Source organism: Rhipicephalus sanguineus, chromosome 3, assembly GCF_013339695.2.
Source record: "Rhipicephalus sanguineus isolate Rsan-2018 chromosome 3, BIME_Rsan_1.4, whole genome shotgun sequence".
In the NCBI taxonomy this organism is placed as follows: Eukaryota; Metazoa; Arthropoda; class Arachnida; order Ixodida; family Ixodidae; genus Rhipicephalus; species Rhipicephalus sanguineus.
In genome coordinates, this window is record NC_051178.1 from 188604774 (window position 1) to 188631923 (window position 27150).

Consider the following 27150-nt stretch of genomic DNA (forward strand, 5'->3'; position numbering starts at 1 on the left):
ACTTTCTATTAAAGGAACACATCGCGTAATACTTACCTAGTGATGTTGCGCCTCAGGTATGCGTAATATTTACTTTTTGATCGACAGCGTTCACAAGTATGAACAGCCGTACCAGTTCAAGATGGGTTGGCGGTAAGCAAGTGGTTCAACTTTGGCCGGGTCGCTGAATCGGGTGACAGACAAACAGACAGACAGACAGACAGACAGACCAAAATTTCTGCGTTTAAGTTCCCCAAGAAAGACTATCGTCTCTAAAAAACTGGGACACTGCACCGTGTGAGTGAAGGCAAGAATACACACATGACGGAGCCCGGATGTACTTGAAAGCGGAAGCAAGCAGATCAAGTGCTGTACTTGCACAGTGTACAACTCAGAGTGCAAAAGTTGCTGTGTTATTTGTTTCTTTTCTAGGTTCCTATAAATATATTATTTTAGAGCAAAAGAAAGCTAACGCTGTGTTTATAACTTCCCTTAGCATGACGTAACACGTTAGTGCCTATGGCGGCCAGTAGGGCCGCATAGTTGTTTAGGAGCCCAAGAAAACTGCGATTTCAAACGGGCGTCATTAATTATAGACTGAATAGAGCGCCGAAATATTTCGGAATCTGCATATCTAATCCTTGTTGAAGCAGGGAAAATTAGATCCGGGCAGCTTCATTTTCTTTTCACTACCCCTGTAAAAGGGCAGGGGAAGTTCAGGTGGATCGGGGGGAGTGGCAACAAAGTCAACTAATATTGTATGTTGGGCTTGTCAATGAGTCATACTAACTGCCACTGGCATAGCGCATCCAAGATGGAACAGACAACTGCATCTGTGTGTCTCTGTATCGCACTGTGTCCCGTCACTAAAGTAAACCATGGTGTTTTTAATGCTTGTCTAAAGAACTAGATACTGAGGATGCATGTATTCACTGCATGTCAAAATTTATAGCACTATATCAAGGGTCTTCTACTGCAGGGGAACACAAGATTCACGTGTCCCACCAAGGATCTCCGATCGCAGGCAGCCCGTTTGTCTGCAAAGTGTTTGATGCTCATCAAATCAAAGTTCGTGAGGTGCCCAGAGGGTTTGTTGGGAAACCTGTCACCTTCCTTGGTAGGTACACTATTAAAGGTTTTATTAGCATTTATTTGCAGTAAAACATTTATTACCTTAGCTGCTTCACGTATGCAAAATGTGAGCTGAACGAATGTCATGAAAGATACAGGTGATTGTGCTGTACAACTTCATGTATAGTACATGACTTGCTGTTTCCTAAACACACCACCTCGGCAGTGGTACTAGCTTTATTTGTTTGGGCTTCTTGGTTCATGTTCTCATGTACAGCGTTCACATTTCAGTGGAAACAGCTCATGCGGGTCCTGGAAATCTCGAGGTCATGGTGAACAACGGCAGAGTCCCCACAACTCCCCAGGCTCAGTCAACCACGCAGTATGCCATTACATTCACACCGACCGATGACCGGCCACATGTAATTGACGTTCGCTTTAATGGAGACCATGTACCAGGTGTGCCTTCTTGCGTCTTTCTTTCCTGGATAGTTCATCTTCACATTTGTAATGTGCATAAGTTGGTACTGCTAGGATTACCTCAGTGTTGCAATGAGCTAGATAGTATGTGCACTGTCGTCCTTTATGAAAAAGAAAACACGAGCGCGTGGCCGGTGCTTTGCGGCGGCTGCCTACAGCACCGTCAACCGACAGCTAATGAAAGCATGCCCGCTTTTGGCGTCATCTATTTGCAAGCGCAATAATGAGTCATGGCCAGTGTACAAGCGCTGTTAGGTTACGCTGCCTCTCCGCTCGCGCAACAGGCGAAGTCTGCAACTCGTGCTGTGCTGGTGCACGACGCTCGATTTGTTGCCACCAGACAACGTGCTGCAGGCATCGCCGCTTACTTGAGTGGAGAGGCAGCGTAATCTAACAGTGCTTGTCCACCCAACGTTTCTAGTTCTATAAACGTTGCGTCCACCGCCCTTGACCCGTTATTTTGATTGCCAATAGGTGACGTTAAAAGCGGGCGCGCTTTCTTTAGCTGTCGGTTGATGGCAATGTAGGCAGCCACCGCATAGCGCAGGCCACACGCACGCGTGTTCCCTTTCATAAAGGACAACAGGGTACACTGTGCTGTTTTATTTACACGTTCTCCCCAGTAACAAATACAGTACAGAACTCATCATTTGATTGTGTGACAGCATGTAAAATGCTGAATATGTTGATACATTTTGATAACACCTGAGTCGAATTTGTTGACCATGAAGTGCACAGGTGGAATTCTTCCAGCCTTTATGTTAATTAGATGGGTGCTTGATAGATGGGTGATGGGTGCTGATGAGATGAGTAAACTGCTGTAAGCTGACGACGAGTTATTTCTCATATGTGACTTGCAGGCAGCCCATTCGAGTGCCAAGTGGTGGATTTGTCCAAAATAAAGGTTGTGGGAGAAGGCATCGAACGAGTGGCTATCAACCGGCCTGCTGCATTTGTTGTCGACACTCATGGACAAGACGTTGGGCAGTTGTCAGCTTCAGTGATGGGTAAGCATGCTCACTTTAAGACATGGTGGACTCTCCACGAGACAAACCCTGTTAAGCTTATACATCTTTATAGTATTGAATTTTTTTTAAATGCTCAGTTTTTCACGTGCGCATTGTTGTTAAATAAATGTACACAATCCTACTTCGTTAATGAACTGCACATATTACCTGTGGAGCTTATAGTTTATTATTAACTGTTCATAGTCCGTGGGCTTGTGTATCCCTATTCTAGCACCATTAAGCACTTTTTATCTTGCAGCCTTCATTGCTGGATGCAACCACCGCGCATGACATGTGTCTTTCATACAGTTGCCCATAGATTTAATGCACACCTGTTAATCTGGACATCTGATAAAATAAACAGACTTCCATGGTCCTTTTATGCTTGCTCTAAAGATAGTCTGTTGTTATTATTTCCTAGTTGTTAAAAACGAAACTGTTAAGCTTGAATGATTAATAAAACTTCTCGTCCAGGAGATAATGTGGTATTTATGAAGTGTGGAAGATGGACATCCTGTAAAATGTCAAAAAAATTTAAAAGCAGGTGTGATTGAGAGCTTCGAGTGTTTAATCTAGCTAGCTTCGATTTCACAGACCATGGCGATGCATCACTGAACGTGGCCGATATTGAATAAAGAACTACATTTAAGTCAACTCTTCTTTTCTTCATCAAATTGAACTGGCTAACTTTGAAGACTCTTACTGCACGAAAAAGACCAAAGTCCTTGAAAATGCCACAGAATCTGCGATACCACACTCGGGTCGATATGCTGTCATAGTGCTAAAGTCATGATTATTTATTGCTGCTTATAGGTCTCTTTCTTTTATGCAAAAAAAAAAGTCCTAGCAAAATCTGAACAATAATCCAGTGAGCTGCAGCATTTAGCATTACCAAATTTTTTTGGAAACTGAATTTTGATATCTATGTTCTACTTTTAACTATTTTATGGCACTTTGTGCTGAAAATAAGTGCATGTGAAGTGGTTGTGGGAAACACGATGCTTTGTCACTGTGCACAGCACCCAAGCACCAAAATTGCTAAATGCATATTGGAATAAACAAGTCTACACAATTGACCTAATCTACATAATATATTCTTGGTGCTAATGTAAATGTATCTTCTAAGTAAGATACCGTTCTGATGTTACCTAAATTTCCATTCCTAATGTCATTTGTGCACTCTAAATGTGCATCATTAGGCTGCAAGGAACTATGTGAGGCCAGAGTTAAAATATGTTTTCCAATCCTTGTGGTCCCATCACTGCTGTGAGAGAAAAAAAGTTTAGATTTATTTTCCTCTAGTTGTACAATGTTCCGAGTACAGTCCTTCACAAAATTGACGGTGTACATTGTTAACAACTGCTACTAGCAAACATTACTAGAATGCCCCTGTGTTATAAAAGTGGGCTGGTGAGAAGGTTGTGCATTATTAGAATGCTCCGGTGCACACAAATGCAGGCATGGACGAAAGGTCACATAGCTTGCTTGCATTATATTTAAACCTTTTCGATTCGCTGCACACACTAAGCTCCGTGTTGGGCCACCAGCACAGCCCTATACAAACAGGCACCACTGCATCCTGTAACTCAGAAGCTGTTCAAACAATATAAAAAAGAAGTCATAGGAAAAGAGAAAAAAGAAACGATGAGAGATGCGAGATTCGTATAAAATGAGTTTGCTCAAGAGAACCGAGAACACGACGCAGGGTCTGGAAGGGAGCCAGGCGGAACTCTCATTGCATCTTGAAAGGGGTTCCGTCTCTTCTGCTTGAGGGGATCAGAGGAACGTGCCGCTTACGTGGGTGGCGTGTGCACAGAGGAGGTGGGATCACTCTTGCGTTTCGACACGCTTCTCGATCGCCTTGCAGCGGCCACTGCCACATGTTGCACCCTTCCCCCTCCCCCTGCAATTGTGTGTGCACTCTTGCGTGACGGCTCCCTCCTCCTTTCTTCTTCCTGCACTGCTGGAAGCTGCTGTCTTGTTGCCTTTTCTTTTCTCGCCCTCATCCATTATGCTGCTTCTCCTTTTGCTTTCTTTCCCAACTGTAATTTTTTCTTCTTTAGCTCCCCTCCGTAGTCAGTGCTTTACTCCTTCAGCCGTTCTTGCCTCTGTTATTTCGTTCCTTTATTGCACATTGTGGTGGCCGCAGCTCACAGCTATTGTTGTTCCACACACCCCTCATTCTCAGCTGCACTTTTTTCTGCCTCTTTTTTTCTTTCTACTCCCCCTTTTCCTTCTCCCCTCACCTCTACATTCTCGGTGTGAGTTGGTGGCCCCTTGGTAGCACTGTTTATCTTTCTGTGAGCGTGTCCTCGCATAGTGGTTGGCTGCTCTCTGAAGGGGAGGGCTCCGGCAGTCGTACTGTACCCAGTCCTGTCGACATGAGCCAAGAGGTAGGCTGCGCTGCTTCTTCGTGCCACGCGAGACATCTGTCTCTGTGCTCTCTCTGTTCAGTGGCTCGCTTTGTTCTGTGGTATTCCCTCCTTCTCTTCCTTTTGTCTTGCTTGTCAGTGCTCACTTCCTTACCTCATTGTCATCTGCGTGCATTAAGCTAGGTGAGAGTATCCTTTCACTTTGCCGATTGTCCATGTGCTTGGGCTTTTCAGTCATGCCTCCCAGCAGTCATGTACCTGTGTAGACACCCCTCTGTAACCGTAACACAGTGATGCAGCTTTTAAATTTTATTAATTAATTTGGGTCCTTGCTAGTTCATGCAAGCAGAGTTGTTCTCTGTTGTGAATGTCTGCATTTTCAGCTTGTAGGCATATTAGAGTAGTGTGTGGTTTTCAGCGTGTACAGGTCACTCATGATCACGTTATGCATTAGCTCTCTAATGTTTAAGAGCACATTGGATATTTTTATTTTTCCTTGTTGCTTTTTAAGCAGTGTTACTTTTTTGTTCATTATGCTTTGGTAATATGTTTCTGGATTTTTGTTCATTATGCTTTGGTAATATGTTTCGTTTCTACATAAATTAGACGTACGACTTAGAGCATGAAAATTGTTAGTTTAGTTATTGCAGTTGGCTTTTCATTGTGGTAGCGAAGTTTTCTCATAATAAAATAACATGATCTAGCACATTTCTAAACTTGGAGCTCGCTTAATTTATTAACATCGCAGTTTGTTACTCGTGCTCCTTTGGTCTATGGTTTAGTTCACAAAGTGTGAATTGGAGTAGTCTGTGCATTAAGCTAATAGTGTGAATGAATGGGTTACTTGTAGGGGTGTGCGAATAGTGAAATTTCATCTCGAATTGAATTTGAATCGAATAGTGCCAAATAGTAGCCAAAAATATTGAATATCGAATAGTACGTATATTAACACGAAGCGTGTACCGCCAGTTACGGCAAGACAAAGGAAAAATCAGGGACGCTACGGCTTGGTGGCTTGGCGCTTGTTCGGAAGGGTATTTTTCTTCTGCCTTCATGGGCGCTCACTGCACAGGCATATTGATAGAAGATACGTCACTCCAGTTAGCAGGGGCACTCCTAACCTCCTGACGGCTAAAAGGAGGGGGTATGGTAGCTAGCTTTTTTTCCCCTATGGTCGTGGAATACGGCTTCAAGTGTGCTTCATCTACGGTAGCGCAATTGTGCTTCATCTCCAGGGGTATTCGGGGCCAAATAATCTTCGGGCGTCCGTTCACAGCAGTGTTTTAACTACGCGCTGGAATGATGGGAGTTTTTGAACATGTGGTGCGGTGCGGCAGTAACGACTGCACAGCGTGAACAATTTTTAATATGTATGTCCAATCACGCAGGGTTTCGCGAGCCGAAGTCGGGATGTTTTACGGCGCCTGCTGCATACGCGACCGAACTATAACAAGAAAAGTCCGTGTCTTCGCTTCAGAGGCGAAGTTGGGAAGAGCTTGACAGTTTTCTCATGTTTTTTTTTTATGCGTGGAAATTACATAATCGCCTTTAAAGTAAACATACGCTCACTTTTGTACCAGGATATCTGTGAAGATTTTAACGAAAGGCCTACTGTACTGGTGTTAGCATTAGTTTTAGCCACCCCACCCTAGCCTAGTAGGACCATTGGCCTTTGTCGCGTTTTAGATATTCATGCTGTCGAATTATTCGAAACTTCGAACACTAGCTATTCGAAAGTCGAATCGAATTATTCGGTTAGTATTATTCGATTCGAAATCGAAACTCGAATGTTCGCACACCCCTAGTTACTTGATTTAAAAACAGGTCATGTGTATACACCACTTACTTTAAACATAGATTTCTCAATTGTCACTTGTCTTTTATAGGTCCCAACCAAGTTTCACTGAAGACTCATGTGACAGGAAATCATCACAGTGGTTATCGTGTTGAGTACACCCCAACAGAAGTTGGTGAGTTTTTCCAAACGAGGAAACTTTACAATCTATATACATATTTAAAAAATCGCATGTTAGTGTCATGTGCTAACTTTAAAAAGAATGCAAAAAAAACTTGAGGATGCTCTGACTACTATACTTGGTGAAAACCTAAGAAAGCCACTCCTCCAGCTTCTGCTGTGATTGTGCTGCGTGTTTCATTCAGGCTTGGACTTTTTTTGCTGCGCGAACGTGAATGCTAGGCTTGTTGTAAACTAACAGGCTGTTACTCCCATATAAAATGTTATCTTTGGCTGAGTACTGATATCAGAGCCTTCCCCAAAATTTGCCAGGACATTCAAGTTTTAGGCTCAAAAGTAGCGGCACATAGATATACCTGTATGGTAAAATTACCTGCCTTAAACATGCATAAGCTATTGCCATCATGTTAACAAGTGAACATAATTGGCTAATGCACCTATACAAATCCTCTTTTGATTTGACCCAGTACTCTAGTGAAACAGTTTTTTTTTATTTAATGCGGTATCAAGTATAGCAGCATTCTAGATATTATAGGTTAGCAGCATTATGTCAGTTTTTCAGCTTTTATCAAAAGGCTTTACATGCTACACTCAAACCTCATTATAACAAAATCGCATCTGGCACGAAAATAACTTCGTTATATCCGAAAATTCGTTATAAACGTTTATTTGTAACACTGTAGCTGTTACAAGACTATTCTTCATTTACTTTGTTATAACCGATAATTCGTTATATCGGTGTTCGTTATAACGAGGTTTGAGTAATTGCAAAATGATGCATGTCTATGAACTACACTGACAACTTCCTCGGCACGGTGAAATTTAGTTGTTTGCCAGCTTAGGTTATGTTCCAAGTTGAGTGGCACAAATGATATATAATTGAACACTGCGGTGGTATTTTCACTGGGAAAACAGTATGGAACATTCTCAGTAATCTCCTGATGCTCATCTTTCCAAAATAATTATGCTGTCACTAGAAGCTGTGTGATGCTCTCAGTACGGTGCACATCAGTTAGAATGTAAAAAAGTTCTTTATGGTCTTATTTTTATCTTTCTTATTAACTCAATGTCTGGTAAAACTTGATGCCCTAAGGCACAGTTCATTGGTGTTCATATCGTACCATGCAAGGTGTTTCTTTCTGTGTACTTGTGCCACAAGTGACATGCATGATATTTTTTCTACGTCGGCTGCTTGTTTTTCATTTATTATTTTGCTATGACTTTTATCAGGGGACCACACCATAGAGCTTGAGCTGGGTGGCCACTCCCTACCGGGAAGCCCTTTCATGAGCAAGGTCTACGATGCCTCCAAAGTGCGTGTGGCTGACATCGGAACTGGAGTTGTTGGACGACCTGTCTACTTCACGAGTGAGTCTCCATCAAATCATTTTTATAAGTGAATAGCTGTTATCAAATTCGTTACACTTTTGTTTTTAAATACACTCCATGCATAACTAATGTTACTACAAGCTAGATTGCACTGTATTGATGATCATTGTATCACAAAATTACTGCTCCCGTTGTGCTACTTTAATAACCTTTTTTTTTTGCAAGCAATATAAATGGAAAGGCAGTTTGTACCAAGCACCCTTATTGATGCAGCATGCGACATATACGGTCTAAGAAAAAATCGAGTATATTTGGGGAGTATTTCTGCCACACAACAATAATCGTCATCTGGCTTGCTCGCGTTTCCTTTCTTGGAAACCCGGCTCTCGTCACTTTCCTATGAAGAATGCTACGTCACGCTGACAATGCGCGTGCCTTTTGTGACCGGGACGTGCCGGGACCGCGGTGATAACGCGGGGAAAGTATGTGAGGTGGATGACGATTATTGTTGTGTGGCAGAAATACTCCCCAAATAGTCCATTTTTTCTTAGAGTGTTGATGCAGGGCTCTTGTCTGCCGAGTGTCAGAGAGTTCTTTTGGATGTGGTATTTCTCCCACAGTTTGTGCTGCACCATTGTTTTGCATCGGTTATGTAAGGCAGGCATTATTAAACACTCTCCTGTTACAAACTACTTCATCTATTCATAAATCAATCAAGGAAACACATAAGGGCACTACTTTATGTTTCAGCAAAAATACGCACAAATAAATGTCAAACTCGGTGTGTAACAACTAAAACAATTGTATGTGCACTTGTGAAAATGACGTTCTGTGGATGCTCCGAGTACCACTTGAAGCCCACTATAAACATGGAAAGTCACATTCATACCTTGCGGAAATGTGCAGGATATTTCTGGGGATAAGTTTAGGCAATTACAGCCAAAGTCACAAGCTCTGTTCAACATCAACCTTTTCAACTTGATGCGGATTAGTGCTTCTAGAGCTGTGCAACTCTCTTCAGTTTCCTTAAAAACCCTTGGAGGTCTGTCGAATAGAACTTCAGAATTACTGATTTGAGGTTCTTAGGAAACTGGCGGGCTCGTTTGCAAGACATGTCACTGTGCTTATCGATCGTGTATGCTTGCTGCAGTTGATGCCAGCCAAGCAGGAGCAGGAAATTTGGAGATTATTGTGTCGGTCGGTGGCCGCAATGTGCCTAACTACGTCCAATCTGAAGGCAATGCCAAGTTCCGTGTCAACTTTAAGCCAAGTGAACCACTGACGCACACCCTGAGTGTCAAGTTCAATGGGGAACCTGTTCCAGGTGAGGTCAAGTAAAAGCTGCTTTTATTTGTACTAACCTTGCTTCACTGAATCACTGCCCCCAGTGAAAGCATCAACATGATGTTGCATAGTTTCTGAGCTCACTGAAGAGGATAGGCACTACATTTTAACCACCACAACCAAACTTCCTATAGAACATTGCTTTGTTAGCAAAGATTTGTGTATCTCAGCCTTCGGAAATGCCGTGTAGGTAATATTTTCTGTATATGCTGTAGAGTGAAGCCTCAGTGCAGCATTTTGTGTGCAGATTAGAACCCCCCCTCAAGTGTTGAAGATTGGGCGAGTTGGTTCGTCGTACTTGAAATGGTATAGCGCATTACGGGGAAGAAGAAACGGCCTAGCAGACCGACACAAGAGGACAGTAGCGCTCTGTCCTCTTGTGTCGGTCTGCTAGGCCGTTTCTTCTTCCCCGTAATGCGCTATACCATTTCAACCCCCCCTCCCTCCTCTTAATATGTCCCTCATTTTTTTCATAGCTACAGCAGATAAGTATGACACGTAGTAGTTTCAGTGCAATCATCTTGTTGCATTTCCTGATTGCTGAGTTTATTTCCTGTGATCTGATGAAAAAAATTATTATAGGAGTTATACTTTAGATATAGAAAAAATAATGGTCAGATCAGGAAATCGGTTTGAACTAAGAAACTACCCATTAGGAATAATGGCTAAGAAAGCCCTGATTTCATTGTAGTACGGGAGTTTAGGTACTTTCAACAAGAAATTGAGTGAATTCTTACGGTCAAACCTTTTTCAGCCTGCACTACACTTTAATCTGTTCGCTGGTATTCACAGTGCTCATGCTTTTCTGCACATTTTTTTTTTCAGGAAGTCCTTTCTTTGTTAAGGTTAGCGACAGCAACCAATCAATGGTGAGTGGAGCATCGCTGAGGACATCCTCAATTGCACGGCCAGCCAAGTTTACCATCGACTCAAAGGGCTCTGAGAATACCGATTGCAAGGTTACAGTTGTGGGTAAGGAGTCGCTTGCCATCTCGACTATGCACTACCCTGTGCCTTGAATTAGTCATGCAAACGAGTATGGTCGGACAGTCTGAAGCCTACTGTGCAGCTCTAACTTGGAAAAAAATCAAACACAATATGCAGAGAAAATAATCATTCATTTTTAAGGGAATAGAAAGGAGGAAAAGTTAGAATATGACAGATGTAAAAGCAGCAGTTGAAAAAAAAAAATAGTTGGCCTAGCATGCTCGATGGTCATCTTTGTCCTCGTGTTTTCTTATGCTAGCGAAATAAGGATAAACTTGTTAATTTAGCGCTGCTTCCAGATAGCGCTGCTTCCAGAATTGTCAGCAGTTGAAATTTCACCTTTGGCTTGTGTTTATTTTTGTGATTGTTATTTGCAGTAGTAAATTTACAAACTTACACTAATGTTCTGTGGTCATTGTTCACATGGTCAAACCTGTAGTTCTGACTTCCGACTCAATTGCAGGTCCATCGAGCAAAAAGGTTCCTGTAACTGTGACGAGAACTTCAACGACAACTTTTGAAGCAGAATTTCATCCAACTGAAGTTGGCAAGTATCTTTTTTTTTAACCTTCATATCTTTGCCCCAACTTGCATTTTTGAAGGTGCCTGTATGGAACGTGTTATGATATTAACCGATCTAGAAGCTGTATTCTTCAGCTTAGATACCCAGCGAAGTTAATATTTCACATAGGGGGGGGGAAGGGGGGACATATAATCTTTTGTTTTGTTGCCTCTTGCCGCATATGCAAGCTTCTTGTTTCTTTCAGGTCCAAACCAGGTTAATGTTGTATTAGATGGAACACCAGTTCCCGGAAGTCCATTCACATGCAATGTTTATGACGTCAGCAAAGTCAGAGTCACAGGACTCAACCCTGGAGTTGTCAACAAGCCTGTTACCTTTCAAGGTATGTACATAAGCAAATCTGTGGCAAGCTTTTACAATTATATTGATGATGTACATTGTTGTTTTTGCCTTTCATCATGGGTCTATGTGTCCATTATTGAAAGCCTCTGAATGCAAGGGCACACGCATTATGTTTTTGGCTGAAAACAGTTGATTAAGTCGCTTTGTCGAGCTTTTCTCTCCACATTGCCATCATCAACTGTAACAAACGTAAATGATGTATACCTGTTGTTTCTTTGCAGTGGATGCATTGCAAGCAGGAAATGGTACACTCGAGTTGGTTGTTCGGACACGCAAGTCCTCAGTCTGTGCCGAGTTTGCCATGAAGAGTCATGGAATATATGAAGTGACCTTCGTGCCCAGAGAAAAAACACCTCACTATGTCAACATCACCTTCAATGAAGAAGACATCCCAGGTAGGTGCAAATCAAAATTGATTGCTGCTTTTCCTAATGTAACCATAACATGCAGTGGTCACTCTTGATTTTGGTTTGTGTAATAATTCTGAAGCAGCAGCAAAGTATCAGAAAAAAAAAGAATACTTCTAGTGAAATTTCTGATGCGTAAATGTATGCTAGTATATAAATGGTATTTATACCAGACTGTTATATTGTGCTGTAATTGTTTTGCACGCAGTTGGATCTGTGGCATAGATGTGCGTATTTAAATGTTGCACTTCACAAGCCTTAGCTTATCTTACTGTGGTCACTAATACTTTTTTAAAAGTTATATATCTTTAATTTCTTACTTTTGCTTTTTGTGTAAATAAAGTAAAATTTGGATCGTCTTAGCTATTGAATTCTGCATCATCACCGAAAAGCATTTACAGAGTTTTATCGGTTCTCATGGTCTTGCTCTCCAGATGCGACAGTCCTAAACATAGTAAAAAATCTTCCTACCAAGTTTGCAACTAAAAGATACTGTGCACAATGTTTTGCCTATTGAGAACAGTAATAAAGTAACTGTTTTACCAATGGCATTGGAATCCACAAGACCGTAGCCATCTAAAAAAAGCAAAAAAAAAAGACACTTCACAAGCCATGATTTCAGTCTTATGCATTGTTGAATGTTCATAATGCTGCCAGGAAGCTTGACTTGCTTATTTCGCTCACAGGCAATCCATTCAAGATAGACATCAGGGACATTCAGGCGGCCGTCGAAGCCAAGGCAGCTCCTAGGATGAGCACTTCTGCTGTGGTTGCACGTGGGGATGGTCTCAAGCAAGGACTTGTTGGATCCGCAAACTCTTTTGAGGTTGACACAAATGGTGTTGGAGGAGACATCGATATCAAGGTCACCGGTAAGGGACATCTCATGAATTGCTCTCTTATTACACTTAACTATTTTCTAGCTGTTTCTTTCCCATAATGTTTACTTATTCATACACCAACTTTCATTGTGAATCTTTTGAGGCCATCTTATATTTGGTGCATCTCAGATATGTTTTATTTGATACCGCATGCAGTAGTCATTTAATATTTAATACAGATAAAGGATGCTAGCAATGGAGATGTAGCATGTAGTTTATGCCTCTGCTTGAACCCCAAAGACTTTGCTAGAGAAAAAGACTTGCTGGTTAAACGTAGCTGCAACTTGGTTCTCAAGTTCTTATACATTGTTTGATAGATAGATAAGGCACCTTCACTTATGGAAGGTCAATGTTCATTGAATTCTTTTGTTGCCAGTCTGAAACGGGAATATGGTGAATTATTAGCTTCTTTTTTGAACAATGCGATTAGTACAGCAACATTCATTGAAGCCTTAAAGTAATGCAGTGACACTATTAAAACATTGCTTGAAAAAACCTTGCACTATTGGTTATAATATTTTTGTAAGAACATATATTACATTTGTATCATGATTTGCAGAGTAGTGCTTATGTATTGTTCAGTGGATGTATGCTTAGTCCTGTTTGGAAAGCAACATTAGTATTATACTTTTCTGATTGCCTTTCCCATTTATGGTCTGAGCCATTCTGTGCAAGTAGAATGTATATTTATTTCAATAACATGTGCTGTTTTAATTACACTCTTTTACAGCATTGAGGCTGTTGTGACAGAAATGCAGCAAACTATAATTTAAATCTCTAACCTGCATTAAGGTAACCTGCAATCTTAGAAGAATTTATTTGTAGAAGCCATGCTGAATTGAATTTTGTTTTCTTTCTATGTCGTCAAGCCACCTCTAATTATTTTACAGCGAAAGCTGTTATGAGATCATTTCACCGGCCGTTTTTGGCGCCGTAGTTGTCCGCCGCCGCCGCCGCCGCTGCCGCCGCCGCTGCCGCCGCCGCCGCCGCCGCCGGTGTCCGTAACCAGTATCGCTCGAAATAAGAAAAAAAACTATATGTGAAAAAAAATTCCAGGATGGAACGAGGTTCGAACCTGGGCCCTCTGCGTGGGAGCCCAGTATTCAACCTCTGAGCCATGCCGGTGCTTGAAACTGCTTTGCAGAAAGGTCCTATACAGGCTTCATGTCGGGAAGGAACCCCATTAGCATATGCAATATAGCGTGGAAGAAGAGTAAAATAAGCACCAAGCGTCGCACAACGCGAATTCTGTAACCAGGCATCACACGATGCGAATTGCGCAACGAGTAGGTTGTTGAATGCTTCCAACCCATTACAAAGGGCTCTGCCATAATTCTTCATCGTCATCAGGCACAGCATCAACAAAGTGCGCCTAATGCCTTACATGCGTTTAGCAGGTACCGACGCTCTCCGTAGAATGACGAAAAATGGCACAGTGCCTGCTGCTCTACTTCTCAAAAATTACAATGATTTATAGCATAGTGGGTTCCTCGCAAGTGCACTTGTATTTGTTGCCAAGGAAGCCCATAAGCGCATGATCCACTTCCTCGGGGTGTCAGTAAAATTACAATGATTTATAGCGTAGTGGGTTCCTCGCAAGTGCACTTGTATTGGTTGCCAAGGAAGCCCATAAGTGCATGATCTATTTTCTCGGGGTCTCAGTAAAGTTCTTCGCCCCCCCCCCCCCCCCCCCCCCCCCCCCCCCCCCCCGTCTCTCTCCCACGTCAACGTATGTTATACAGCATGACGGGAGAGGGAAATAGCGACCGGGCGTCACCCAATGCAAATTACACAACTCTTGGGCCGTTTAAAGATTCCAACCCATTACAAAGCGCTGAGCCATAATTCTTCATCGTCATCAGTCGTCGCGTCAACAAAGTGCACATAATGCCTTACAGACGTGTAGCTGGTGCCTCGCTTCTCCGCAGAATGACGAATAATGGCTTAGTAGGTGCTTCCCAACTTCACAAAAATTGTGATTTATGGCGTAGTGGGTACCTTTCTAGTGTACTTGTATTGTAGCCCCAAGAGAGCTTAACGGGCTCTAGAAACGCCGCTCTTCCAGCTTTCGCTGTGACTGTGCTGCGGTTTCAGCGCAGGCCTGGCATTTTTTTTCCCATGAATACATTCTTTTACCTTGCAGTTGAAGTTTGTGATCTGTCTATTAAATGCACTTCTATTTTCTGTAATTTATAAATGTAGATGTGAAAATTATGTTGCATGTCTTTCAACTATTTTTAGTACTCTTTCTACTACAGTTATGTAGAATATGGTATATGGAGCTGTAACTTATTTTTATTCTTTAGCGTGGCTATATGTGATTTGTCTTCTTTGGAATTTTATTTATTTATCTATTTAACAATACTGCCGATCTCACAAGGAGGTCATTGCAGGGAGGGCATACATATGAAACAGAAAAGAAACACGAAGCAATCATTTCTAGCATGCAAAACAACAGGTAATCAATACATGAGAATCAGTAGTAGCAATGAGCAAGGTGAGGGTACAAATCACTGCAAAACTACGAATTACAACAACTATAATGAGAAGGTGTACAATGATGCAATTTATCTTTTGTGTGGAGCTAGGTTAGACAGACTTCCACGTTTGTTTCCAGGTCCATCTGAGGCTCATCAAGTGCGAACCAACGTGCTAAAGTTGGAAAACAACATCTTCCGCGCGGAGTATCACACACGTGATGTAGGTCTCTACAGGATAGAAGTGCTGCACAATGGCGTTCCAATCTCGGGAAAGCCATTTGTTGTGGAAGTGGTTGATCCGAGCCGTGTCAAGGTCGTTGACATTGAAGATGGCATTGTCGGCCGGTCGCAGACTTTCAGGGGTAAGTAGCGTCAGTTTTAGCTCATCATTGCACCTGCCTTGCCACATATTTATTTTCTCATGTATAACCTGCACCCTCAACAAAGATCTGCGGAAAATTTTCTAAAATGATCCTTGCATTTTGCCGCGAAGGTAGCTTCTTTGAATGGCTGTGTAGCACTGCCGTGAAGCCAGCTTTGCACACTGGAATTTGCGTTTTTTTTTTTTTTCTCGACTTTAGCTCCAAATTATGCATTTTGCTGTGCGGGTTTTATGCGATAAAATATATCTCATCGGGTAGCTATGCTGTGCAACTGAGTAAAACGAAGGAATGGGCTTTTAATACTCCATAATGTTGAAGTTTATCATGCAGAAAGGGACGTCGGTGTAGAATTGACGGCAAGTTCTCGTTTGCTTGTTGGTGTGTGCTCCTTCTCTATGTCTTTCTTAGGACTGTAAACTTAAGCATTGTGGTGCAACTGAGTTTAGAGTTGCACTCACAGAATGCAAACAAATACAGGATCACGTTTTCACATCGTTCAGCTAGTTCAGCTGTTCAGCACTATATGAGTCTAGAGCCCACAACAAAGCCCTGATGGTTCGCATTCTTGTGATGATGCTTTTGCTTTTGACTTATATTTCAATGATATCAAATAACGTATGAATTTGCCATGTGTGGTGCTTTTTATGCCATTGTACAGTTAAAAGGGCTAGATCATACTAGAGGAAACATTTCTAAAATGGGGTTGATTCAGAATACAGACCTACCTGCCTCTTGTATAGCCTTGCAATTGGTCATGCTTAGTCATACTTTATTAATGCCATATGCGGTTTTGACTTTAACCTGCCCCTCCAATTCTACCCTATCACCAAATAGCTTGAGTAAATTCCAAGATGCCGTAGACTCCCAATAAATAAACAAAAAACGATCTGTTAACAATAATTCGGGCATTTTTGATGTGAGAAACAGGCATTCTTTTTTAATCACCATTGTTTAATGTGGATGCTCTTTGCAGTTTAAATAGTTTCGACCTGGTTCTAGCCATGGCATCTGCTCATACTAACGTATTGTGTTTAAAACTATGGCCTTTCATTTTCAATTCTTTGCGAACAGTTGACACCACGCGTGCTGGTCATGGAGCACTCAATGTGGTGATCATGGCCGGGGGTCGTGAGGTTCGCAACACTATTCGTGAGGCTGGTCCTGGGGTCTTCAAGGTCTCCTACACGCCAAAGTCGGATCTACCACACAAGATCGATGTATACTACAATGGCCACCAAGCACCAGGTTACACCCCATTCAGTATTGTTTATAACTGAAGATTTAGTGCTTTGAAAAAAAATTGATATAGACCTAATGCCACACATCTGTGGAAGTCTAAGGGTTCTGTTTCCAAATGTAGTAATCAGGTCAGGACAATGGACCCAAGTAGGTTATGTAATCAAGTGCGAAAGTTTGGACTGGTAACAACTGCATACAGCTCGTTCTGTAAGGCATTTTATCACTGCTTTTGACAATAAGATGTTTTACTTGATACACTATGTGTAAGTGATTTTGGGTAGTTATTTCCTGCTTCATATATAATAGTGGGTTAAAAATGTTTACATGATAGGGGATAGAAATTGGAATGTAGCATTTCGACGGTAGCAAAATGCTAGAGGCCCATGTACTATGCGATATCAGTGCACATTAAAGAACCCCATGTGGTCAAGATCATCTGAAACCCTCCACTATGGTGTTTCTCATAGCCTGAGTAGCTTTGGGATGTTAGACCCCATAAACCAACTAATCACCAAACAGAAATCGGCATGTAATACTGTAGTAGTAGATAAGAAGCACAAGTTTGCGTTATTACAGCTGATAAAGACCAAGGGGTTGGCCTTGGCATGACCTGGATCTCCAATAATTAAATCTGCAGATCATTTTAGGAAACAGAGATATTAGGAAAAGGAGAATGCATCTAACGCTACAAGAAAATCAGCTGGGGCAATGAGGTAGGAAAATTTGCAGATTGAACACAGTTAGATCAGTGCAGGGGAAAATCACAAAAAATGTCAATGTGTGTCCATGCACCTTAACGACATGGCTGTGTGTAAAGTCCGATCTTCATGTAAAGGCTTTTGAGTTATTATTTCTTCCTTCAGGCATGCCACTTTTAATGTAAATTTAGACTTGATGCACGAACATATTAACACCTTTGTCAACTTTCTATGCAGGCTGCCCCCAGATTGTGGAGGTAAGAGACCCTGGCCATGCTATCATCGCTCATGGAGCTGGCCTCAAGGCTTGTGAACTGGGAAAGACCTCTAGCTTCATCATCGAAACTGGAGGCTACGGAGATGCGAAAGACTTCGATATTCTAGTATCTGGTTGGTGTACACTTCTTTTCCCGTAAAGGACACTCATTTGTGTAATTAGTACTTAACACAAGCAGTCAGTCTCATGCTTATCTAGGAAAGTTGACTCAAAACTTCTTGAAGTTCTATTGAAGAGCTCATTCTTCGTATCAGAATTTCTCATGCAGACATTTGCTTGGCATCCAAGTCACAGAAAGAGGAGAGTAGTGTTCTTCTCCCAACAAAAACAATAAATCTGTTGAAGAAACACAGCATATAATTAGTACAGGTGCTTTTATAATAGTGTAGCGACAATTTTGTAGCTATTTCTTTAAACATGGCTTGCCTTTAACTGCACCCGCCACGGTGGTCTAGTGGTTACGGTGCTCGACTTCTGACCCGCAGGTCGCGGGATCGAATCCCGGCCGCAGCGGCCGCATTTTCGATGGAGGTGAAAATGCTCAAGGCCCGTGTACTTAGGTGCACGTTAAAGAACACCAGATGGTCAAAATTTCCAGAGCCTTCCACTACGGCGTCTCTCATAATCAAATCGTGGTTTTGGGACTTTAACTGTCTATGATGTTTAGGTGTAACTTGTAGATGTCTATTTCTGCATTTTTCAGTACGAGCTGTACATTCCTTTTCTCAAAAGTGTTTGGTGGGTCAAGCAATCCAAGCTCGATTGCTATCTGTACCATTTCATTGTTATTCTTGGTGAGCTCACTGTCATATGTTTTTTTATATTTTTCAGCTCCAAATGGTTCACCCCTTCCAGTCAAGTGCTACCAGCAAAAGGATGGTAGCCTTTTGGTGGAATGGAATGCAAACACAGCTGGTAATTTTTGTCCTTCTTTTTTTTTTGTTGTACTCTGGCTCATTGCACTTTCACTGCTCCATCTGTGCACATGTAAAGTGATGCACTAGAGCTCAGTGAGCTGGCCAGACTGAAAGTGTGGCTGCTCTCAGGCAACCAATGTTTTTACTAGGCTTGTGCGAATATTCGAACACTTCGAATATTCGAATGAATATTACAGTATTCGAATTCGCTTCGATTCGAATTTAAATTATTGGAAATTTCGAAGTATTCGAAATGAACGAATAGCCGCATATTAGTCCGCTTGTAAACCCCTGTAAAGGTGGTTTCACTGCAATAGGCGAGTGCTATGCCGTGAATTCACCTTCCCAGGGGAAATCCGCCCGGCCACGAAGTCTCACTTTAAGATAAGTAGAGTAAATTTTAAAACGTAACGTATTTCACAGGTTATCACTAGCATTCTACTGAAAGTCAAATCCTGCTACTATTCAAAGTTGCTTCCACTTCCTTTGAAACAAAAAGAATGACATTGATTTGCATATACCTTGTTTCAATTAAATAAAAATATTGTGCAGGTTAGTTGGGTCATGACAAATATGCTAATTTTTCTAATATAATATATAGTATTCGAATTCTATTCGAAATTATTCGACCAAATGACTGTTCGCTTCGAAACTAAAATTTACTATTCGCACCAGCCTAGTTTTTACACACGCTAAATAACCTCACATCCAGAGCACATAACCTATTTGACATGATGCTCACTGTCCACGCAGGAAGCCACAAGGTCGAAGTGCTTTACGAAGGAAGGCCCATCCCTGGCTCACCGTTCCTTTGCCAGATCTTCGATGCAAGTCGAGTAATCCTACAAAAAGTTCGCAGCACCACATTTGCTGTGAATGAAAAGATCTCCTTTGCCCGTCAGTATTCACTTATATTCTATATTTTTGCAAGCCTTACTTGTTTTTTCAGTAAACACTAATATATTATTTTTTTTAGAGTAGTTATGAGCAGAGGAGCTTTATAGACACTTATATTAACTTTTGATAGCAGGAGTTAAGCCGGACGCTCTTTATTTTTCAGGTTGCTTTACCGTGAATTACCGTAGTAACTAATGAGACAACAATCTGCACTGACACTCTACAACACAGTATTGCTGCGTTACAAATGAAGTTATTGCTCTGTATAGTAAGCCCGCTGTTTCTTCATAAATGAATATATCCTGTATTCTGAAAAGCATGGGAGCAAACCTTGTTTCAGTTCATTGGGATGACTATCATAAAAATGAAGAAAGGAAAAGCAAGAAAGTTGGACACATATGAATGCTGAGTTTTCACTGCTTATATGTGTTCATATGTAATAGTTGTCATGTGCAAAATTAACATAGATGTCAACACACTGTGTTCATAAATTTCTATCATGTGAAATTATGACTGAAGTCAGTACATTTGTGTTTGTTTCTTATGATTTTGCCGACAAATTGTGCTGTCTTATGCGTATGATGTGCAAAAATCACACACAGCAGCAGCACTTACTTTACTCGCTCTTATGTCTGAGCAAATGCTCATCGCCATCTGTGCTTTCTCTCTGTGGCAGTGAATCGTCGGGATGCTGGCTATTCTGAGCTTGACGTCACCGTAACCAGCCCCTTGGGCCGCCACCTACCCATAGAGGTGAAGGGAACTGCTGATGGGGACGGTGAGCTGATTGAGTTCACCCCGACTGTTCCTGGCAAGTACCGCATCGCCATTACCTATGGTGGCATTGAAGTACCAGGTGAGCAACAGCAACTTGGCAGGAAAGCTACTCTAGTGGTATCGTTGCCACTAAACTATTTTTGCCACCTCTACTGGGCATCATGTGTCCATGTGTGTTGCAGTGTAGAAAGCGTGCTTCATACTCAAACCCATTCTCGGCACTAATGGTAGGGACAAGGCAGTGATGCATGATGCACTAAAATGGTCTTTTGTTTGCTGTGCCTTGCATGATGTACATAGTTCACTATCTGACTGTGAACATATACATGTACAACCCCCACCATATTAAACACAGACTCGTGAGATGTGCCTCTGACAGCCTTGTTTACAAGCTATAGCATAGTCTCTCATGGGCATTGTAGGCTAGTGTATTACTCGAGATAGCAAGTTGCACTACTGCACTGCAAAAGAGGAACCATCAGTACTACTTGGTGTTCCCATAGTTCTATCCCTCCCAAGGACTGGATGACTAAGTACAACGCTGCATTGCTTTGACCGATATCATGAATGTTTACAGAACTGTGGCAATGCCACAGTGTATACTAGAACAAAGCAAGCCATTACATCCCATTGTAAACCATGAAACATGTGTTAACTTTTAGACTGTGTGAATTTCTCGATAATTGAAGTGCATTGATCGATTGATGCCTCTTTATTCTGCAGGGAGCCCAATAACATTCATTGCACAAGATGGGGGAACACCAAAGGTGACTGGGAGTGGCCTGACGGTTGCCCAGAGTGGTGTCATGGCCTCCTTCAAGATTGATGCCCGTGGCATATGGGGACGACCTGATGTTAGGATCGATGGTCAGTTTCCTACTACCTAGCTGCCTCTAACATAGGAAGCCTAACCTGATATTCTATAACTGCGAGCTTTTCCCATATTTGTGTTTATTAATACTTTGCGGTATTTCCTGACATGTGATAGAAACAAAGCTTTAATTGGACAACAGTGTGAGGAAAATGTGGTTACACGAACTTTTTATGTTGTCATTTCAATATGATTCAATGTTTCTCAGGCTGCAATTGAGCGCATCATACCATGTAACATAATGTACATTACATAAGAAAACTGATAAAAATTAGGGGTGTGCGAATATTCGAAATTTCGAATATTTTTCGAATAGTGTTTGCTATTCGATTTTATTCGCACTGAAATTTTACTATTCGAACTATTCGAACTTCCCAAGAACAAATACAGTCAACGTCAGACTAAAAGTGACCCCTTCAGATTTTTAATATGCTTCACCTCATTACACTCTCGTATTGCGGCAAAGCTGCCTTTCAAGCTCCGTTACGATCGAACTTTGCCAAGACACAGTCAACGTCCGATTGAAAGTGGTCCCTAGATTTTTGATATCATCACACCCCGGTATTGCGACAAAGCTGCCTTTCAAGCTCTGTTACGGTTGAACTTTGCCAAGAGACAGTCAACGTCCGATTGGAAGTGGTCCCTAGATTTTCAATATGCTTCACCCCATCACACCCTGGTATTGCGGCAAAGCTGCCTTCATGCTCCGTTACGGTCGAACTTTGCCAAGAGACAGTCAACGTCCGATTGGAAGCAGGGTGTCCGAACGAAAGGTTTTCCGTTTCGGTTTTAGTTTCGTTCCTCCGCAAAAAGTTCCATTCCGTTTCTGTTCCGGAGCGTAAAAATAATGTTCCGTAACGGTTCGTAACGTTTTCTTTTAATGCAAAACTCTGGAGTTAAGGTAATCATAAAAAAACACTGGATTTGGGATATAGTTACTTGCCCTCCTCCTAAAAAAAGTGGGACAGTGGTAAAACAAGTTCTTCAGAGGAGCGGAAGAAACTGTACCACGAATTCCTACCAACTAGCACAAACCAGTATAGCCTCCAAAGTCGTAGTACTTATTTTCGCAAAAGTCAATTGCGATTTTTTTTTAGTAGGCTCAATGCTTTGTGTCAAGGGAGTGAGCACGATCTCGGAAGCAGCACATCATTGAGTGTACTCTCTGATGTGCGAGACCGCTGTTCTGATAAAAACATCGCCACGTTTGCGCGGAACACGCAGCACAGTCACAGCGAAAGCTGGAAGAGCGGCCTTTCCAGAGCCCGTTGTAGACTTTCTTGGGGCAACTAATACAAGTACACATGCAAGGTACCACTACGCCATAAATCATCATAATTTTTCTGAAAGAGCGAAACATACACTACGCCATTTTTCGTCATTCTTCGGAGAATCATGGTACCCGCTACACATCTGTGCGCCATTATATCCAGTTTGTGCTGTGGCTGATGACGATGAATAATTATGGCTAAGCCATTTGTAACGGGCTTGAATCATTCAACGACCGACTCGTTGCGCAATTCGCATTGTGTTGTTATTTTACTCGTCTGCCACGCTATATTACATCTGTTAACGCGATTCCTTGCCCGACATGACGCCTGTATAGAGTATTTTTGCGACGGATTTACAAGCACCAGCGTGGCACTGTGGTGGAATACTCGACTTCCACACAGAAGGCGCGGGTTAAATCCCATCCGATCCTAGAAATTTGTTTCTAATTTGATTTTTTTTTTCTTATTTCACGAGATAGCGGTTACGAACACCGGCGGCGGCGGACAACTATGGCGCTGAAATCGAATGTTGTGATCTGATGACAGCTTTCTCTGTAACAAACTTCAGCGCCGACAATGCCCTATTCACGCTGGCCTGCGTGACAGGCGTGCAAAAATCCACTAGTGTTAATATTATAATAAAAACACAGGGCAGGAAGCGTCCGAGCAGGGACAGCAAGATCTGTAACAGGCGCAGGCAGCGTTTCAGCAAACACAGGCTGGGCAGCTCCAGCTCGTGCCTCGAGCCAAGCTGGCGATGTGGCTGCAGCGCTGGGCATTCCTCTTCGCTACAATCGTCCCCCGTCGAAAAAGGAGCCATCCTGGCGACTCACGGTGAACACAGTACAAGCGGATCGTAGTAGGGCTTCAGGCGTTGTACGTGGACGGTTTCACGACCACGAAAGCGTTGGTCTGTAGCCGGTGTAACCGGTTCGACGATGTAGTTTACAGGTGACGTCTGCGCAACGACACGGTAGGGTCCCTGATATTTCGAAGCAAGCTTGGAGGAGAGGCCAGTAGGGACAGCTGGAACCCAAAGCCACACAAGGGATTCTGGAAGAAAGTGAGGATCAGGGTACAGGTGGTCATCGGCACGACGAGATTTTTGTTTCCATTGTTCTACTGTTGTAAACGAGCGGGCGAGCTGACGGCACTCCTCGGCGCGGCGGGCAACTTGAGAGATGGGCGTAGGTTCGGATGAATCGGGTCAGTATGGCAGAATGGTGTCGAGGGTGGTAGAAGGTTCGCGGCCATATAAGAGGAAAAATGGTGAAAAGCCTGTAGTCGCCTGTGGAGCCGTGTTGTAAGCGTACGTCACGAAGGGCAAAATTAGGTCCCAGTCAGAGTGATCAGAGGCAACGTATTTAGAGATCATGTCTCCGAGGGTGCGGTTGAATCTTTCTGTCAAGCCATTGGTTTGAGGATGGTAGGCGGTAGTAGTGCGATGAACGATATGGCATTCGGCAAGGAGTGCGTTTACAACTTGGAAAGGAATACACGTCCTCTGTCGCTCAGAAGTTCGCGGGGTGCGCCGTGACGGAGAATGAAGTTCCGCAGGAGGAAAGATGCTACGTCACGGGCTGTGGCAGCAGGTAGAGCGGCTGTTTCTGCGTATCGCGTCAAGTGGTCGACGGCGACGACTACCCAGCGGTTTCCGCAAGCCGTGAAGGGAAGAGGTCCATACAAGTCAATGCCAATGCGGTCGAAGGGCCTGGCCGGGCACGGTATTGGCTGGAGCGTACCAGAGACGTGCGGAGTAGGAGCTTTGCGTCGTTGGCACTGTGGGCATGACCGAATGTACTTGCGCACAAGGTGTACATGCCTCGCCAATAGAACCTCGAGGAAAGTCGGGCGTATGTTTTGAAGACGCCCGCATGTGCACACTGTGGATCAGCGTGAAAGGCTGAACATATTTGAGCCCAAAGATGTCGAGGTATCACCAGCAACCACTTGCGGCCGTCGGACATGTAGTTCCTGCGATAGAGGAGGCCATCACGGATCTCAAAGTGAGTAGCTTGACGACGCAAGGCTCTAGGAGCTGAAGGAAGAGTCGACGGGTTGGAAAGGAATCGGAGCAGAGCGCTGATCCAGGCATCCTTGCGTTGCTCCGACGCCATGTCGCAGTCAGCTGGGAACGAAAGTACTTCGTCCACGGCAGATAGGCAGGCAGTGCTGTCGGTTGATACAGGCGAGCGTGATAGGGCGTCGGCATCAGTGTGGCGGCGGCCCGACCTGTAGACAACGCGCATGTCGAAATCCTGCAACCGCAAAGCCCAGCGAGCTAATCGGCCGGAGGGGTCCTTCAACGTGGATAACCAACAAAGCGCATGGTGGTCTGTGACTACGTCGAAGGGGCGGCCATACAGATAAGGTCGAAATTTACCAAGAGCCCAAATTATGGCCAAACATTCCTTCTCTATAACACAATAATTGGTCTCTGCTTTAGTGAGGGTGCGGCTTGCGTATGCGACGACGTACTCTTGGAATCCAGATTTGCGCTGCGCGAGCACGGCGCCGAGTCCAACACCGCTGGCGTCGGTGTGGACCTCAGTCGGAGCAGTAGGGTTGAAATGACGCAGGATCGGCGGAGAGGTGAGCAGATGGCGCAACTCTTGAAAGGCATAGTCACAAGCGGGCGTCCAAGCGTAACTTTTCGAGTCGCTCCGTAGGAGCTGATTCAAGGGAGCGGTGATGGACGCAAAATTCCGGATGAAGCGGCGAAAATAGGAACAGAGGCCAAGGAAGCTACGAAGTTCTTTGAGAGTCGCAGGTTTAGGAAAGTCAGCAACTGCCCGAAGCTTGGCGGTGTCGGGAAGAATACCGTCTTTGGATACAACATGGCCAAGGATGGTGAGTTGCCTTGCGCCAAAGCGGCATTTCTTCAGGTTGAGCTGAAGGCCAGCGTCAGTTAGGCACTGAAGCACTTCCTCTAGCCTGCGGAGGTGCGTAGGAAAATCTGATGAAAAATACAACGACGTCGTCTAGGTAGCAGAGGCATGTTCTCCACTTAAGACCTCGCAAAATGTTGTCTATCATGCGCTCGAATGTTGCGGGCGCGTTGCAAAGGCCGAACGGCATGACACGGAATTCATAAAGGCCATCGGGTGTGATGAAGGCCGTTTTAGGTTGGTCATCAGGCGCCATGGGGACTTGCCAATAGCCGCTCCGTAAGTCAATAGAAGAAAAGAACTCCGCGCCTTGAATGCAGTCAAGGGCATCGTCAATTCTCGGTAAAAAGATAAACGTCTTTTCGAGTGATTTTGTTGAGACGGCGGTAATCAACGCAGAAGCGAATCGACCCATCCTTCTTCTTAACGAGGACAACTGGAGATGCCCATGGGCTATTCGAAGGCTGGATGACGCCACGCTTCAGCATGTCAGCTACTTGGTCGTCGATTACCTGGCGCTCTGTCGTAGACACACGATACGGTCTTTGTCGCAGTGGTGCGCTGGTACCCTTGTCTGTGCGGTGACTCACAGCTGACGTACGACCGAGGGGAGCATGCTGGCAGTCAAAGGACGAACGGAATCTGTCGAGGAGATGTAGGAGCTGGGCGCGTTGAGGAACAGTCAACATGTCGGCAACGGAGCTGCTCAGGACATCAGGCGTAGGCGTCTGCTGCGAGGAGTCACAGGTCACTCCGTCGACTTCGTGTTCGGCGGTGGAAGCAGTTGGCATATCAGTGATGGTCGAAGGGTCGACACCGTGGGCACGTCCGATGCACTCACCGCGAAGCAGTGTTAGAGGCCATGACAAAAGGTTGGAGACAAGCAGTGTGCTGATACCGTCACGGATTTCCAAAAGGGCAAAAGGCAGCAGTGAACATTTGCGGTGGACGAAGATAGGAGATGGCGTAAAAAGTGCGCTTGACTCGGCGATACTGTTGCAGGACACCGTGGCAAGGGCAAAGGAGTGCGGCGGTATCGTAACGTCTTCGGCAACAAATAGCTTGTCCTCGGCTTCACGAGCGTCAAATAACGGAGATCGCAAAGCGCTTCAAATGCCACTTCCGCACGAGAACAGTCGATGACGGCTTTATTAGCGGATAGAAAGTCCCAACCCAAAATGACGTCACGTGAACAAGAATGCAGGACTAAAAATTCGACGACGTAGAGGATATCGTTAATTACGACGCGAGCAGAACATGCAGCGGCCGGCGTGACGCGGTCTGCGCTGGCGGTACGAAGTGATATGTTGGACAGCGGCGTCGTAACTTTTTTGAGCAAGCGGCAGAGTTTGGCACTGATAACTGAAACTGCTGCACCTGTATCGACAAGGGCGAGTGCAGCGACGCCATCCACATACACGTCAATAACGTTCGTCGGTGAAGGGAGAGGCCTTGGTCTTTTCGCGGGTGACGCAGTTCCTGCCTCTGGAACTGCGGCAATTAGTTTTCCCGCTCTGGCGTAGAGGGACGACGGCGCATCGGCGATAGCGAGCGGCGTCGAGGCAATGGCGAGCGGCGGTTGGCAGCAGGATGGTGGTCGGTATATGAAGACATCTGGCCGGGGTTCCGAGACGCTGAGAACGATGCCCGCGGTGACACATACGGGTCAGGTTCGAAGGTCTGGTGGTAGGGACG

At 43.8% G+C, this 27150-nt stretch overlaps 1 protein-coding gene across 1 annotated transcript in view; it reads left to right on the forward strand.

Moving 5' to 3' along the window:
* LOC119387868 (filamin-C) overlaps window positions 1–27150 on the forward strand; it is an 82399-nt gene that overhangs the window by 42216 nt on the left and 13033 nt on the right. The window contains exons 25-42 of the mRNA XM_037655422.2: window positions 959–1096; window positions 1342–1509; window positions 2391–2537; window positions 6796–6879; window positions 8115–8252; window positions 9364–9537; window positions 10383–10529; window positions 11008–11091; window positions 11312–11449; window positions 11691–11864; window positions 12563–12748; window positions 15375–15599; window positions 16692–16865; window positions 17795–17947; window positions 18666–18749; window positions 19505–19648; window positions 20325–20504; window positions 21149–21292. Coding sequence (XP_037511350.2) covers window positions 959–1096; window positions 1342–1509; window positions 2391–2537; window positions 6796–6879; window positions 8115–8252; window positions 9364–9537; window positions 10383–10529; window positions 11008–11091; window positions 11312–11449; window positions 11691–11864; window positions 12563–12748; window positions 15375–15599; window positions 16692–16865; window positions 17795–17947; window positions 18666–18749; window positions 19505–19648; window positions 20325–20504; window positions 21149–21292 — 2682 coding nt within the window. The remainder of the gene's footprint in view (window positions 1–958; window positions 1097–1341; window positions 1510–2390; window positions 2538–6795; window positions 6880–8114; window positions 8253–9363; window positions 9538–10382; window positions 10530–11007; window positions 11092–11311; window positions 11450–11690; window positions 11865–12562; window positions 12749–15374; window positions 15600–16691; window positions 16866–17794; window positions 17948–18665; window positions 18750–19504; window positions 19649–20324; window positions 20505–21148; window positions 21293–27150) is intronic.